This window comes from Falco cherrug, chromosome 4 (genome assembly GCF_023634085.1).
Source record: "Falco cherrug isolate bFalChe1 chromosome 4, bFalChe1.pri, whole genome shotgun sequence".
Classification (NCBI taxonomy): Eukaryota; Metazoa; Chordata; class Aves; order Falconiformes; family Falconidae; genus Falco; species Falco cherrug.
Genome location: NC_073700.1, coordinates 45,450,341 through 45,467,012, shown reverse-complemented (window position 1 = coordinate 45,467,012; position 16,672 = coordinate 45,450,341). Strand labels below are relative to the sequence as shown.

Here is a 16,672-nt window from a genome sequence, read left to right as displayed (position 1 = left end):
TCTCTTAGACATGCTAGTAAATTATGGGAAAATACACCGTGCTGTAGATTTTCTGTCTTCTGGCATTTGTCCAAGTTTAGAGAAAATGCAAAATATTTTCACCAGTTTCATTCTTACATATGTGGATGTGCTCTTTTTTTTTTACCGTCCCTGGTAAAAGCAGAATATATTTCAGAATATTTTTTTTTCTGTTTCCTTTTTATATACTTCAGTTAAAATGCTCTTCATTTGTGACAAGAAAAAAAAAAAATCCCCCAAATTAAAAGAGGGTTTGGGATACTTCTCCCTTGTCACCTTTAGTAAAGTCTTTCAGGTTGGATTCTGCTTCCAGCTGCATTTGTGCAGCCCCTCTACAGCCAAAACCAAACATTTGGTCCAACATGTCAATATCTAGTAATTTCAGTCCCAGGAAAGAATCCGATCCTCACTACTGTGATCCAAGGAATTGTGGGTTTTGTTTGGTTTTTAATGGTTTTTTTAGTGGGTTGGTTGTTGTTTTGGGTTTTTTTTTGCTGTTGTTGTGTGGTTGGGTTTTTTTAAACAAAAACAAGTGATTCCTCTGAAAATGTAGTTCTTCAAAAATAATCCTTATTGAATTTTTAGTTAGCTAAAGGCTTAGTATGTGAAAGATGTAAATAAAAGTGCATCAACGTTACTTTTAACAACACTTTCATTTCTTTGAGCATTTTAACTCGAGGGATGTGGGATCAAATAAAATCAGTCAGCTACACTAAATCTTCACAATTTCCTACACTACATGAAGTTTTACATTAAGCTGGTCAGGGAGGTTTTTGAAAGGCAAACGAGCACAGCCTTGGATTCTGCTGCTCAGGATCAGTCCCAACAGTCGCAGCCGGATGGGTGCAGCAGGGTCATTGATGTACAGTACTGGAACAGCCAGAGTACGGAGCTCACCGCCACATCACGTACCCCAACTGGAGATATTGCATTGAGTAGCTATTGTTTCTTTTCTTTGTTGTTTGGGGAAAATCAAAACAAACCAACAAACATCACCACACTTAAAAACAGATGGAAAACCGCCAGGAACATCAGGTGGAGCCCGTGCTCCAAGCAGCCCTGCCTAGAATGCAGCGTGAACAAAGCAACTGGTAAATGCTTACGAGTTAAATGGTACGGATTCTTCCATTTTAATTGAGTTATAAACAATCTGAGAAATAAACTGTTTCCTAACCCACGACATATGAGAACAAATGTTAAAATACACTTTCAAGTAGATGATAAAACTTTTTGCTTCATCATCAGAAAGCTACTGGCTTTTAAGTATATAAAAAGCTATTCCAAATAACATTATGACTAAAAGACAATCAAGGCAAAGAACCATAGAACTTTGAGTCAGTCTCCAAACTTTTTTTTTTTTTTGCGCTATTTGTCAAGTTCATTTTTTAAACACATTAAGATTGTTTTCTTAATTTAATATACATACTTATACAATGGCTTAAATTAAGGCATAATCCAGCTGGCTCAAGTTTTCAGTAAAATGTCTCTGTTGCTTTTTAGAAGTAGTAATTCTGTTCAGATTACTGCTGGCAAAAGTAACATAGTCCATTAAAAAGGAGATTGAAAAACAGATCTCTGATAGTAGTACTATCTTCCATTAGGGTGATTTGTAAATTAAATGTAGCACAAACCTTTGGACTCAGGAAGCCTTTCCAGAAACTCACCACTAAAGCAACTTACCAGACAGGGCTTGAGGCTTTAAGCAGAAGCTGGTAAAACTCTGAAGCTATAGTGTGGTTTTACAGAAAGCCTTTCACATTCCAGAGAAAAAAAAATACTATCCACCGAACGTGAAACAGATCAAACCACAAGTTACCATCCAAAAAAACCCCACAGGGCAAACTTTTGGAAGACCTAGCCAAAAAGACGGTGGCTAAAATTTAACAGACATTAAAAGAGAGCCCTTCAGAATCCAACTCGAGATGCCAACTGGAGACTCTTAATTTAAAAGCATTGCCTCTGATCTTGTCACTACGATGATACTTTTGTAAATGACATTTTGGGCTCTCAAATACTATGAAGAGTATTTCTTCCACGCAATTTGGAATCATATTCTAGGATCCTAGAATATTTCCATTTTCTATTTCAGTTTTAATGTAAAGTGAGGCTTTCTGGGATTGCAGTTTGTAGAACAGACACCTTTGATAAAGCCATATGTTTGTAGATGGAATAAATAATATGCAAATCACATCAACCCTCTGTGTGTACTAAAGCTGATGCATAAAAGACTCACCATGTTATACAGGAAAATGCACAATTTCAGGAAGAGAAAGTAAGTCCAGCTGCACCCCAGAAAGTTGTAAATTCACAAATTTAGTCCTTCATAATGTTGTGTAGCAAGAGATGCAAAATAGTAGGCTGGATCACAGCCTCATTCAGACCCCAACAGGCCATGCCTTGGCTACTCGGGACACGGACAGGACAGGACTGAGGCAGTTGATGCGTTACTGAGCAGCAAGGAGCTTTAAATCATGACTGACTATAGCACCCTACATGCTCCCTTGGGGATGAAAACACTGGATTATTTCCTTTGGAACGTGAAATTACCATTATATACCTTAAACCAATCAGAAGTAGAAGCTAAAACCCCAAATAAATGGATTTTTATTACTTTACTTTAACATTTTCCCAATGAAAGTATTACCTATTCAGCTTGGTATAGCGCTGCTACTATTTTCTTACCTATTTGACTCGTATGTTATTTCTAAAACATTAAACATTCTTAATATGCTTAATATACGCGTCTCATACGAGTGCTCAGAAAGCTTCCTGCGGCTCTGTCCATCCTGCCTTTTAAACTAGACTAGTAGCCAATACAGGTACCTGGAAGTAAAAACAAAGACAAAAAAGTTAAGAGATGCATTTAATGCACCACGATAGTATAAATCCTTTCAGAGGCGGGTAATTTAACCACGCTCTGCATTTCCTGAATGTCAGTTTATGCTAAAGCATTCCCTTGTAGCAATGGCTTTGACAAGTAGGGAAAAGTAAAGTAAAAGGTGACAATAGGGAAAGTGCTATAAAAAAAAAAATATTACATTTCTCTTGACTTAAGCATCGGAGCAGACTTGTTCAATGCTTGTCCTCTCTGTTAACCTACACTATGCTAAAGCAGCAAAATAGCCACACGAGCACAGAGTACTGTGTAAATAAAGACTCTTAATACTAGCCCGGTATAACGAAAACGGAACGGTCAAAGGCATTCACTAATAAAATGATCATTGAAATCCATACATCAGAACCCTTGTAGAGCACCATTATTTCAGGAAGATGTTTGAAGTGTATAGCTGTACCGAAGCTAGAGGCAGAACATTCGTCGTTGGATTTGATGATCAGACTCCCAGTGAGGTTTCTCAATGAACGCAAACACTACTAAACCAGTCCTAAATACATACTGGTTTTCTATGGATATGTTTGTGAGGGAAAACAAGGAGTTCTTATCCCATCGCTTACTCCAGCTGGTTTTGCTCTACATTGAGGCAGTTGCTTTCATGGTCGTCCTTATCCTGCCCAGCTGGTTCCTCGCTCTGTGCAATAGAAATTTCCGACTGGTCCATCTTTGCGTCAGGATCAGCCAGCTCCTCCGCAGCCGAGGCGGCGTCGCGCAGCTCCTTCACATGGAGGGTAGGGTTGGTCATTTGCTCTGGGCTGGGCTGAGAGCCTGCTGCGTTGCTGTCTTTGGGAGGCTCGGGGCAGTTGACAGGAGCTACCACCAAGGGAGGCTGAGGTAGGTCTTTCTGCAAAGGGAAGGGCACAGTCAGAACGATGGAAAGCCAGGATTGCTGTCCCCAGATATCAGGAGCGATGGCCACACAAAATGAAGATTAAAGGGCCGTCATCCCCGTGATCATTCTCCAGCACTGGACACATGCATACAGTTACCCTGTCTTTGTCTTTATCGTAAACAAGGGGATTTTTCTTCCAGAAATGTGTTTAATTGCCTTCTGCCTGATCGTTCCTCGCCGATTGCAGATGCGTTCTGCTGATCACGCAGGAACAGGCGACCGGCACTTGGGCACCGCATCACTCTCCTGTGCCCACCTTGAATATCGGTGTACAACAACCGGCAACTTGCCCACCACATTTCAGATGATCTCAAATATTTTCCCAACAATTAAATTCAGTTCTCTAGAGGAAAGTTCCGAAGGTTTTCACAAATAGTTGAGTAGCGAAAAAAACCCACCTCACTGGGGGGAACCTCTAGCTTGATAATTTGTCCTTAAAGTAATTATTTAAAATCTATAACCATGCATCACGACAATTTCTATGTCACTTAATGTCACTTGTACCACAGTGAAACAAAGTGATAATTTGCTATATTGAACTAGATTTCTACCTTCATAAGCAGTAGGTTATGAAAAAAATATGCAAAAAAATATTTTCAGGATGTATTTTATATAACATTATAAACTATTGTATTTTATATACTATTTTACTACTACTACTTTCAACAGAGATTAAATGAGTAAAATGATGGCAAAATCAAGAAGAACAGACAAAGTCTACTTTACTTTTCACTAGCCAGTTTAAGTGGCTGTAAACACTAAAAAAGAAAACCTTACCGAGGCAAAAAAAGTATGTAAAAAAAAGCAAACAATCAGCAAAACGAAAATCTTTGGTTTTGTTTGATAATACTGCAATATTTTACTCAACTTTAATTCTAGTTAGGTTTTTATAATATTAGTATTTCTTGAAGACACTCATATCAAACTGGTATTCACCGCAAAGCCGCTGCCCGTCCAGAACATTGCGAGCTCCTTTCTCCAAAGAGCCACAGCAAAGCTCGTGAGAAGAGTGCAGGGCACCAAGTAGAGGAGAGCCGGCTGGCCCTTCTGCATCAATGCCAAGGCAACAAAGGTCACAAGAAGGCCTATGCCATATGCTGGAAGGAAACAAAAGCAGAAAAAACCCAATTATTCAGATAGAGCTCTGCTCAGGAACAACTCCGTTGTCTAGATGAGCATCGTAGCAGGAAGTTTTTTCAAGTAATATGTAAAGCAACATCTCCAGGATTTTTTTCAGCGTGTATTTTTTTTTTTACAAGCGTTGTATACACAACGTGACCTTGGAGTGGTGCTTTGCTAAAGAGATGCTCCAGTCTTTCTGGTGATAATAAGATGTGAAAGTCATGTGGTTGGCCCAATGTATACTGTGCAATTAAATCCTTACCTTAAGCCATTTCAGAAAGGTAAAATAAAAAAATGAAATACTGTGCCTCATATTGCATTTATGAATTCAACAAAACACAGACAATTAGGTCGACCATTGTAACACACGCTTCGTGTCTGGCTTGGCTTTGACTGTTTAAAGCTAACTGTATGTTATGATTTGTTATTACTATTACATTTCTGCATATATTCTGCAAAAATTACTAAGTAGAACATAAGCAGCTGGGATCTGATACTGTAATTAATTTCAATTACACTTTCAGAACACTGAAGCTAAACCCAACTGATTTTTATTCAGGAAGATGATGCAGAAAGATATTGAGGTGCTGGAGCATGTCCAAAGGTAATCAGTGAAGCTGGCAAAGGGTCTAGAGAACAAGGAGAGAAAGGAGGTTCAGGGAGACCTTACTGCCTGAAAGGAGGGTGCGGGAGGTGGGTGCTGGTCTCTTCTCCCAAGTAACAAGAGATAGGATGGGAGGAAACGGTCTCAAGTTGTGCCAGGGGAGGTTTAGATTGGATATTAGGAAAAATTTCTTCACCAACAGGGCTGTCGAGCACTGGAACAGGCTGCTGAGGGAAGTAGTGGAGTCACCACCCCTGGAGGTATCTAAAAGCCATGTAGATGTGCTGCTTAGGGGTACAGTTTAGTGGTGGACTTGGTAGTGTTAGGTTATGGTTAGGCTCGACCTTAAGGGTCCTTTCCAACTTACATGATTCTATGATCAGAATACTCAATGCCTTTTTACAGTTCTTCAAAAATGTTTTTTTTTCAGGGAACACTATGTTAGTGAGAATTCCTTGTATCTAGTTGAAGTATTTCTTCTTGTGACTTCAATCCATTGCCTCACATCTTATCCCTAAGTGAAGTCTGTCTCTGTTTTCTCTGCACCCTCTCACATGAGGATGCGGACAGCAACCGAATCTCCTTTTTCCCTTCTCTTTTAAAATCACACGCTCCAGCCCTCAGCCTCCATTGGATTTACCCCAGTATGTCAGTGTCTGTCTTGCACCAGGTTAAGACTTGGTCTTCACTGCTAAATCGAGGGCAATAATCACTTCTCTCACACTGCTGGCCCAGTTTTGCTCCGTGTGTGGTTAGTTTTCATTGCTGCAATAACTGCTGACTCTTCATGGATACAACCACTTCTGTAAACGCGTTTTGAAAGTACCAGGTAAGACAACAGTTTTGTTTGTGTATATACAAGAGGAATTGGGACACTGAAATAAAGGCATCTCTCTAACCCTGCTATAGGTGTCCAAGGACCTAGCTATTTTTTCAAACGAATTTCAAAAGCAGTTTTTCATGAAAATTTTTCATGACAGTAGCTGCAAGCATCTTAAGTCTCCGCTAACATACTTTGTAACAAAGCCAACAGCAATCTGTAAGACCCTATTCACCAGTCATCTTTAAGTCCATGTCACGTACCTCTGGGGGTTCTACAAACTAGAGAAGAAAACTAATTTTGAGGTGTTACAGACATCATAGTACAATTCATTGCCATGGATTTTTAGAATACACAAAAAGTTAAGAACAAAGCCAAAGGGAAATATCCCTGAACCTGAATTCTCCTGTGCAATAAACTCAAAGATTCACGAAGCAAGAAACCAGAGTAGCTCATTTTGCATCTAGGCAGTGCAGAGGTAAGTGTTACAGCGAGACAAACCAGGGGAACGAGAAGCTCCCCTTCTATGCAGCGGACAAAACCGTTCAGGAAAACGACAACAGATAACTTGGTGATGGAAGGATTAGCCTCGAAAGTACTTTGCTAAAATATTTCTGTTCAATAATAAAAGGTGAACAAAGAAATGAAACTGTAATATGAGGCAGATGGTATGCTAAAGGGAGCGACTCGTGTAGGTGTTGTGTTCAGGTGTCACCGAACTGTTCCACCTACCTATTGTGCAGGCAACAAAATAGACTCTGGACGACTGCACCTGAATATCGAATCTATGGCAATAGGCTACCAGCAAGCCTAGGGAAGGAAAGAACAATTACAACATGCTTTCAACCCCTTCATGCATTAAGGTACACAAAGCCATCAAAATATCTAGAAATTTTTAAGATTAATTTTTTTTTTCAACACTTACTTGGGCACCCCGGTGTTTAAGTACCATGACAGCATCCTTCAGGAGGCTGCGCAGCTTACAAAACGGTTATATGATAGCACAAGCCCAGTACAGCAGAAACACTCTAATAATAAAATTAATATCTACAAATGCACAGATCCTAGATACAAAATGTCACCCCATCCCTAACAAACAGTTGTTAAAATACAGTGTTCGCAAGAGTAAGGGTAAGTTCATCCCTTCCAGCTCCTAGGAAAGACAGCAGGAATTTATGGTTAATGCCTCTGCTTATTACAGGTCGGGGGAGGAGGGGACATGAACAGGGATGACTCAGTTCATATTTCCCAAAATACAAAAAAATAAACAAACGATTTCTCAGAAGAATCCTGAAAGCCAGAAGACGCATACTTGTTACCACCTGCAGTGGTGCCAGGAATACCTTGACATCCTACCTGCAGTCAAATTTGAGAGCAGGTGTGGTGGGAACACTGGCTGTCGTGTGAGTAACACAATTACGAAGCTTTGAGTGGTCAGTTACATGTGTACTCAGATCATGTGCAAATGGACAAATAATTTCCTCTATCACTACGCTACTAAACATGTTTTATACTATTAAATTAGTTGCTAAATCAACTCCTGAGGTTTCTCTACTTTTCGTGACATCGCTGCATGTGAAACTGAACCGTAAGATTAATGTGCATTTAATTTCTTACAGAAAAAGTGAATAGTGCAGGGAAAAAAAGAAGATAAAAGCTATACTTATTTATCAGGTTTACAGTAGTCAAACCAAACTTCCCACCTGAAGCAGAATTGCAAGATAAATAACTAATATGACGGCACAACAAGTAAAATTCTTAACACGCTAAACAAGAAATACCTGGAACTAAAATGTCTCCAAATCCCAGGAGAGAAAAAGGCCTGTCACACAGCGCCAGCGGTGAGGAGTTCAGGCGTGGAACCTTCAGGACCATCGGGAGCTTGGAACGAGACACACACACCTTAGAAAAGCTGTTTTCTCGACATACTGACACCATCTTTATGTTGTCATATTTGTATACATATATATATATATATTTATGTTACCAGAACTTGTTTCTGTTGTACTGAAACCGCAGACTCCAAATAAAGCAAAATTATCTTTTTTAACATTACAGACCCTTATGTTTAAACTATTTTATTAATATTACTCACAACTAACAAAATGTATTTATCTTTTCTTACGTTACGGACCCTTACGTTTAAAGTCTTTTTTAATATTACTCACAACTAACGAAACGTATTTAAGATAGGACTGACAAAATACTTCCTGAAAACAAACAGCCAAGGCAATCCACGTGACCGTCATCTCAAAACACTCTATGTGCAAGTCCTCACATGCAATAGGGTAGGAACGTAAAGAATTTAGGTAAGCAGCCACATGTGTAAGAAATAACTGTTAATGTTTCATTCTACTGGTTGCAATAAAAGTCTCACAAGAGTAAAGACTTGAGTAATTTAAAAAAGGATTTTTCATATAACTGTAAAGACTTTTTTCCCCCCACTGTTCCTACTTATTATATAATTTGCAACGTTGAGGCACAGGATGGCAAGGTTCATTGCCAGCATGTATCCTCTTTAATACAGTACGTTAATACATCTTTAATACAGTACATTAGAGAAGCTTTATTTTCCTTTTTCTCTTTCCTTACGTTAGTGCCAGAATAATTTTATCTACTTATACTATCCTTATTTTTTTATATAATTCATTCTGTGCATGAAACTGAAACTAAAGGGATACAAAAGACAAGAAGTTAAAAAAATTAGTATGCATGATATAGATGGATCCATCTGTAGATCATCCTGCAAACAACCGTTGTCTTTACTATTTTCCCACGTGACAGTATTACATTCGTTGCTGGAAAGAGACTCAACATCCTTAAATTAACAAAACCAGTTTTCCTACAGATTTGTTTCTTACTTGGTTTGCACCCTGTCTCTACAGTCTCCTACACCTCCTGTACTCCCCTCCCTGAGTCAGCCCCGCCACGCTGTGCAGTCCTGCTCACACAGCTGGCAGCGGCCGAGCGGTACAGAACCACTGAACACCAACTTCGGGTTTCCTTTCTGTCTCCAGTTTGTCTTTCTCTCCTTTGCCTCAGCTTTTCATAAAGCAATTATCAGAACAGGAGAGGAGGGGGAAGAGACAGACCGTTCAGATAGGTTTTATCTCTTTAGGTAAAAAGGAATATGCTTCATTAGTGGTCAGTTATATTTACAAATGTGGTCCCATGTTGTTGTGGAGCTGAGCTAACCAGTTTCCTGACACTGAAACCCTTTCAAAGCAAGATAAAGGAAGACCAAAGCTGTTGTGATGAACCACGAAGTCTGCTTTGCTCCCTGCGTTTGGTGTAGATTTCCAGAGAGCTCAGGAATGCTTGTTTCCACATTAAGTTCTTTTCAGACTGGCATCTCCCTTTCAGCTTTTGTGGTCTTTGAATTTTAGAGAAGTTGAAAACGTAATAGCTGGAAGTTAGTGCCACGTTTTCAGACTACATACAGTACCTTTTCATGAGTGGCAGAATCAGATGGGCCCGCAGCCACCTCCACCATTATACTCTCCCCAGTCTAAAGAAAAAAGGGGAAAATTGTAAATCAGCACTTCACTCAGCAGGTCTGGGATCAGTTAGGAACACAGAGAAGCAGGTCATTCCGCTTTACTCTGTGAACAGCGGGCACTAGAGGAGTACTTCACTTACCTTTGTTAGAAAAGGTGTGATAAATACAAAGAATACATCATACACAAAAAGAACCAGGAGGAGCAAGGTACAACCCTGAAGGGAGAGACAAGATACCTGGTATTTACACACTATGCATTAGTAAACAGCAAAGAATTCATAATTAGCAACTTAAGACCATTCAAGGTAAAAGCTAACAAGGAATAAGTCACTCAAGTATTTTTCTTAATTCCTAAATATTTCAGATGGAGGAATTGGGCCTCGTGCACCATATAAAAGAAAGTAATTCTCAGGCACAAAATGACATGTCAGTCCTAAAACTCTGTATCTCGTAAAAACTGGAAACAGTGTAATTTCCATTTGTTAGGAAACATTAAGGAGTTCTGCATTTTCTCTGGAGGATGCTAGACATAGCTTGAAACAATACCCACTGGCCCACCTGTACAGGGAAAAAAATATATAGGTGAAGATAACTTGAAACAGAGTCTGAAGAGCCACCTAAGGGGTAACTAAATGACTAACACCGATTTTTATCTTACAATAAGTAAGTAAGTTCTGGAAGTTTTAAAAAAACGCCAGTATGACGCATCAATTGTGTGTCAAATTTGGAAAACTAAACCAAACCAAAAAACCAACAAAACTAAAAAAAAATACCCAAAAAACCAGAAGTGAGTGTGCGGTCACCACACTACAAAACTTTAAGTTATCAAACACCATGCATAAAAATCATATGCCATTTATTGGTCTTCATTATACTAATTAAATCACTATTCCAAGTTACCTATGAATGGAAGCGCATTTCCAAGCCAATGTGCTCTAAGTGGCTCCTCTGTTCAACTACGTACAGGCAAACATTCTCTCTTTTTATGTCCGTGTAACTTTCTTACCTTAAATGTAGGCAGGCGAATGGTTTTCAACATGTAAAGACAGAAAGCAATTCCTAAAGCATCTTGCAGAACCCAGGCCCACCTAAGGAAGAAAGAGGGGAACATTTTTGCAGGAAAACTATAGGACAGCCAGACCAAGCCTTGTCCTCACTAAGGACCTCCTCGTGCCTAAAAACTTTATTAAAAGTACTTGCTTGAAACCAGCACGGTTGTCAGCATGGCTTCACAAATAGGAAGTTGTGCTGGATCAACCTGATAAATCTTCTACGATGAAATGACTGGCGTGGTAGGGGAGGGAAGAGCAGGGGGATGCTGCCTGTCTAGACTTCAGGAAGGATTTCCACTGAGAATCTCCCAGAAAATCCTCACAGAGAAACCGATGAAGTACAGGTTGGATGAGTAAACGGTGAGGTGGGATGAAAACGGGCTGAACAAGGTTCAGTGGGTACCAAAGTAAGAAGTGCTGGGGTCCTCTGGCCTGTGTGTACGTGTACACCCTCTTGTGCTGCGGGATGCCTACAGCTGGGGCTGCTTGGATGTGTTTTGCAAGTGAGGGATAGAAGCACTGATGCTCTTTGCTTTACTCTTGATCGCGAGGATCAGAGGAGTAGGATTTGAGACACGAAACACGAAGTTTTCCCTAAAATTGCAAAAGTCTGGATGCAGATGAGCGATTACGTTGTTGTGATCAACACCTGAGCGCTTCTGATGGGGCTCCCTGCAGGAGGTATTCAGGTCCACTCCAGCTTTGAGACAGAAAATGGATTTCCTAGTCCTAACTATCCCAGGTTGGAACAGCTCTATAGTACTTCTGTAGTCCTTAGTCGGACACTTATTTCTCTAAAAGGTGTTTCAGAGTTGATGCTTCCTGGATTTATGAGTTCTGTCAGTGAACAAGCCACGGAAAATGGACCCCGCAAAGGCAATAACAGGCATTCAAGGCACTTCTACTGATACCACTTACTTATAGTATAAAGCATGTTACAATTTCTAGCACAGAAACTAAGATACACACTTACTGATCTTCATTTCTGAAGATTCCCCAGACTACGCTGACAGAGATACAAAATACCGCCAGCAGTAACATCCGGACCTGCGGACGCTTGTGAAAATAAGGCAAGTTGTTGTCTGGGATTCTGAAAATGAAACACACCAAAGCTACAGTTGTCTTATGTAGTTACCCTCCTCCTTTGATAGACATTTTGAAGTATGCAAACCAACTTGTAACTCCCACACCCTACCCAACATTATAAAAAAAATGAATTTTGCCTGTTAAAAAGTTAGAATCGCCACATACCTACACTTTCCCAAGGGGAATCTTCTTACAAAGGGAGACAGACAACTGTAGAGACCAATTGAGGCAGCCAGGCAGAATATTCCTATGATAACATAGACTGAGAAACAACAAGTAGTAAGTCCAAGCAGGTTAAGGTAAGAAAGGCTTCTTTTCATATCTCAGCTGAATAAAGAACAGACAATCAAAAAGCTTGAATGAGAAATAAGGCTTACGTTTCACCAGCGAGGGTTAAATTCAGGGACTTCAAATGATTTTTGATTAGATTTATGTTCTTTAAGTAGCTAATTCTAGCTCATTTTTACTCAGGTGTACTTTATGCAACAGCTACTTCAACAAATCAAAACCTCTGTGCTTATATTCTTAAAGTCAGTAATTAAATTATAAGCCTAAAAGGCAATTTACGGTGAAGTGTTTATCATCTCGTTACATGTGAGCACATGGGAACTCTTAAAATTACTCAGTAGCAAAATTAATTAATACAGATGGGCTGCAACTTTCATAACTTTCTCAGAAATACAACGATGGAAGTTACAGTGCATTAGGCTCTCATGTTCTTTTGTCAATCAATTTGATAAGTAATCAGTAGAAACTTATCTTTATAGTGATAAGAAAATTGATCCTGGATCCCATAACTAACTTCAAATTGAACAATAATAGAAAGACGGGTATAGGTTTGAGAACACCTTTGGCAAAAAATAGAAGGTGGAAGACGTTAAGTCTGTATCTACTTAATAAGTTTTAACGTTTGAAAGCAGCTCTGTGATCACCTAATTCAACCTCACTAGAAGCAGGTATAGAAATCTACCCAGTGAGCTTTCTTACAGGGTTTAAATCGTATTGGGATGAAGAAACATGGCAGAATACAGCTGTTTCATAATTATTTTCACAGTAAAAATGTACTCTACATGATGGCAGCCTTGCAACATTGAAGATATATCAATACAAATACAACTTTAAGAGTACCTAAGTGGTCATAGAAGAAATAAAGCAGGACCAGCATTGAGCAGCACATCACTACAAAGACACAGATCATTATCGGAGTCACATCAACTGTTTCATCATCATGTTTCTCTGCCCCATCGTCACGTTTGTGCTTCATGTACCGCCTGAAAGAGTAACATGGCTATTATCAGTCCACTCCTTCTGCAATAAAATATAAAAAGGCACTGAACCCTCAGTGAGAACCGCATCAGGCTGGAAAACATGACACACCGCCAGTGCCTGCACTGATTTCCACTCAAGCCAGTGGAACTCCGCATTTTACATGCAAGTAGGTACATCAGATATAATACAACACATAAAAGAGTAAGTGCTGTATTAATTTATCAAAAGTGCTATTTTCCACTCACTAAGAACTCAACATAATCCCGTAAATTACTGCAGAATAATTTGCTGACTTCAGACAAAATCCTGAAGTCAGGTTGTGTATATACAAAGTATATGTTAGAAACAAGCACGGCACAGATGACCTCCTCCCCTGCAACTCTGCTTACTGGCAAAAAGTAACCACAAAATTTCAACAAAATACTAACAATAAACATAGTACATGTTATAGCCTTCTAATCAGCTGGTTTTGCACTACACTAGTTAAAAATTTTTTTACTATTTTTTTTACAAAATACTTTTACGGTGAATTTTTGCAAAAGCCCTAATAGGAAGCCTATTACCATCCCATTTTACTTCTGAGCTTTCCAAACGTTTGGCTTTTTGACAAGGCAAAATATTAAACCATTCTACATGAAAATGATACTCTAATACATACAGTAACGAAGCCAATACAAGGCTCAGGGCCCTTCAAAAGTCACCCCAGCATTTCTCCATTCTGGTTAAATAGACAGTCTCCAACCCCCATTAGCAGACCTACCAGGTGATCTTTAGATAAATACCACTTTTTTTTTCCTGTATAAAATACAAGAAAACAGACATACTACATTCCAGTTACTCACTTTTTCACATCTCTGCTTCCTGCCCAGTAGCCTCCGATTGCAACAGTCCCCACAGCCATGACAAATATAATCACCATGTTATAGTCGAGCACCGGCTCGTTTGGTGCATACATTGCCCCTTTCACGGAGCTGCCGAAACTCTGTGGAGGTAAGTACAAGCTATTCAGAATTCCAAAAAGCTGCCTAAGCAAAGGTTCAGTTACTTAGTGCAACCCCAGAACGAAGCTTTATTATTAATACTTAAGAGCAATCTATTGGCTCTACTATTAGTGATATTTATTTACAGCACCAGGCTCCATTTTGATTTTATTCCAAAGAAGATAAATGACTTCCCAAAAGAGTTACATTTTTTTTTCAAAACATATTAATACAATCTTCATGAGTACAACTCTCTACAGATTCAAAGCTCTTAAGATGGACTTCAAATACTGTTGAACAGCGATTCATTTAAACGATACCAGAGCATTTAGTATCAAGTTTACCTTGCCGATATCTAACATATCGGTGTAGCTGAGCAGCGCCACAGGAATATCAATCTCTTCATACTGACTCCTGTTACCCCCAGGGGGAACCTGGAAGACAGTTCAGCCCAGATAAGAATATAAACATTTCTGCAAATACTCCAAAAAGGTTCAAGTTCTGTTTCTGTTAATTGGGAAAATATTCTAGAAAGGACAGTAAAATCTCAAAGTCAAAATGTATACTTGTTTCCAGTGAACAGTAAGTCATTAAAGACCGTAACAGCAAAATGCAGCAACCAAACTTCAAGCAGTATCTTTTGCATGTCAGGGTCGTTGTTTTATGACTGATGTGCCTCTAGTATTATCTACGATACTCAAAACTACTGGTTTTACAAAACATACGCTGGTAATGCTCTAGCTGAATCTAAAGCACTAGATTCACCGTGCTTAGATCTCACTGAAGGCAGTAATAGGAGTCAAGAACCCAACCTCCTCCTCTGATTCCAGTATCTCACATGACATAAGGATCATTCTGAGCCCTTGCCTTGGATGGTACATGGGCTCTACGCAGCACTCTTCCTACTACAAGCACCTCCTCTTTGCATTAGTCCTTCCTTCGGATGTATTATTTCCACACGCTATACAATGTACGTTCATGCATAAACACACACTATTTTAAAGAGGAGCATGAAAGACCAGCAGTGAGCACTGAAGACAAGACAGTATCTAACATCAGAGGAGCACCAGCAATACAGAAAGACAAAAAGACTTACCAGTCTCTCTCTACTAACAATCAGCAGCCCACGAGCTCCGTTTATCTGAGCAAGCCTCACTTTCTCATAGAAGGTACAATTCCCTCGCATCACCATGGGGATTTGGTTATTAAATCCCCCATCAGGTATGTCAGAAGGAGAACACAAAACAGATGCTGTCAGGTCCTGCAGTTGCAAGAGTGACTGAAAAGAAAGAAATTAGTTAAATACATATATCTATATAAAATAAAAGAAGTCAAAAGCAGGAACCACAGAGTTCCCAAAGGGCAATTTAGAACTTTCAAGTAATGGAATGATAGACTATTCCCAGAGGAACTTGAAAGCTGGAACAGTGCCACACTCTCTACCATGTAGGGTCCTGCCTGGCTTCACCTTATTGAACAGAATTCTGCTGGTAATAAAATCTGGGTTATGATCTGCACTTGCATTTGTTTTCTTTAGCACTGTTGCCGTTCTGATGCACACATCCAGGGTGTAGGAGGAGGACAGTGAAGTGTTATAATTGCTAGGGTGGCACAGAGCGGGCAGGCTGAGATGACTGAGGGGATGAACAGCTAGAAACACAACCACAGGCTAGGGTAAAGTACAAAAGCATAGGCAACAAAAATAAACTTCCATTTTGAAACCAAACGTATACAGTTAACTGAGGGTTTGGATCCTAAGCACCTGGATACTGGATTCTAAAGCTGCTTCTCCCACTGCTTGCCATTCAAAGACGTTTCAGGCCTGCCCCAATTCTTTAGTTTTGGCCCTCAGGCCCAAAGACATCTACTCTGGTATGTTTACACAGGAACAGTCCAAAAACACTTTAAGGTTTTAGAAATAACACCGACACAAATTGTTCCTTGCAAAACCTAAACAACATGAAGCATCCTTGCTCAGTTGCTTTTGCAAGTCACCTGAAAAATGCAATTCTACACCCAATAACTGATTCTTGGCGTGAGCTGTGCTAACAGAAGCAGGTCACAGCCCCACTCTTGCTAGGAGCGGAGCTGTTAGGTTTGAGAAGTCTCAGGGTAAATTTTTAACCTGAAAACCTGACACACGTAACACTTTTTTGTTAGAGATCCACAGGCACATGACACAATACCTGTAATAACTGACTCTGCTGTTTCAGGAGGGAAAGGTAAGGGTCAAGCTGTCAGCAGCCCTAATCTTATTCAGGAAATTGCTGTTGCCAACTGGCTCCCACTTTAGAGGCAGTAAAATGTCTCTGCACACACTCCCTGGTTGTCCAGGTTTCAGGAAAGCTTATCAGCTCTATCAGAGCAGAACACACGCAGAGCGGGCTCAGGCTGGTGTATGGCATAGCTGCGGTGAACAAATCGTACGGCTCGAGGG

The 16,672-nt window shown here is 39.8% G+C and overlaps 1 protein-coding gene across 2 annotated transcripts in view; it reads right to left on the bottom strand.

Moving 5' to 3' along the window:
* Positions 1-1,124: 1,124 nt before the first annotated feature.
* Positions 1,125-16,672, bottom strand: part of SPPL2B (signal peptide peptidase like 2B) — a 26,865-nt gene continuing 11,317 nt past the window's right edge. Inside the window, exons 3-16 of one of the 2 annotated variants that reach the window (XM_055710219.1) lie at positions 15,332-15,514; positions 14,580-14,669; positions 14,098-14,237; positions 13,115-13,257; positions 12,152-12,248; positions 11,874-11,990; positions 10,855-10,936; positions 9,989-10,063; positions 9,795-9,857; positions 8,131-8,230; positions 7,082-7,159; positions 4,740-4,900; positions 3,472-3,755; positions 1,125-2,841 (exon numbers count right to left, since the gene is read on the bottom strand). In XM_055710219.1, the coding sequence (XP_055566194.1) occupies positions 2,817-2,841; positions 3,472-3,755; positions 4,740-4,900; positions 7,082-7,159; positions 8,131-8,230; positions 9,795-9,857; positions 9,989-10,063; positions 10,855-10,936; positions 11,874-11,990; positions 12,152-12,248; positions 13,115-13,257; positions 14,098-14,237; positions 14,580-14,669; positions 15,332-15,514 (1,638 nt within the window). In that variant the 3' untranslated portion in view covers positions 1,125-2,816. Of the gene's footprint in view, positions 2,842-3,471; positions 3,756-4,671; positions 4,901-7,081; positions 7,160-8,130; positions 8,231-9,794; positions 9,858-9,988; positions 10,064-10,854; positions 10,937-11,873; positions 11,991-12,151; positions 12,249-13,114; positions 13,258-14,097; positions 14,238-14,579; positions 14,670-15,331; positions 15,515-16,672 lie in introns of those variants that run through there. The other variant, XM_055710220.1, reaches the window with a different exon arrangement.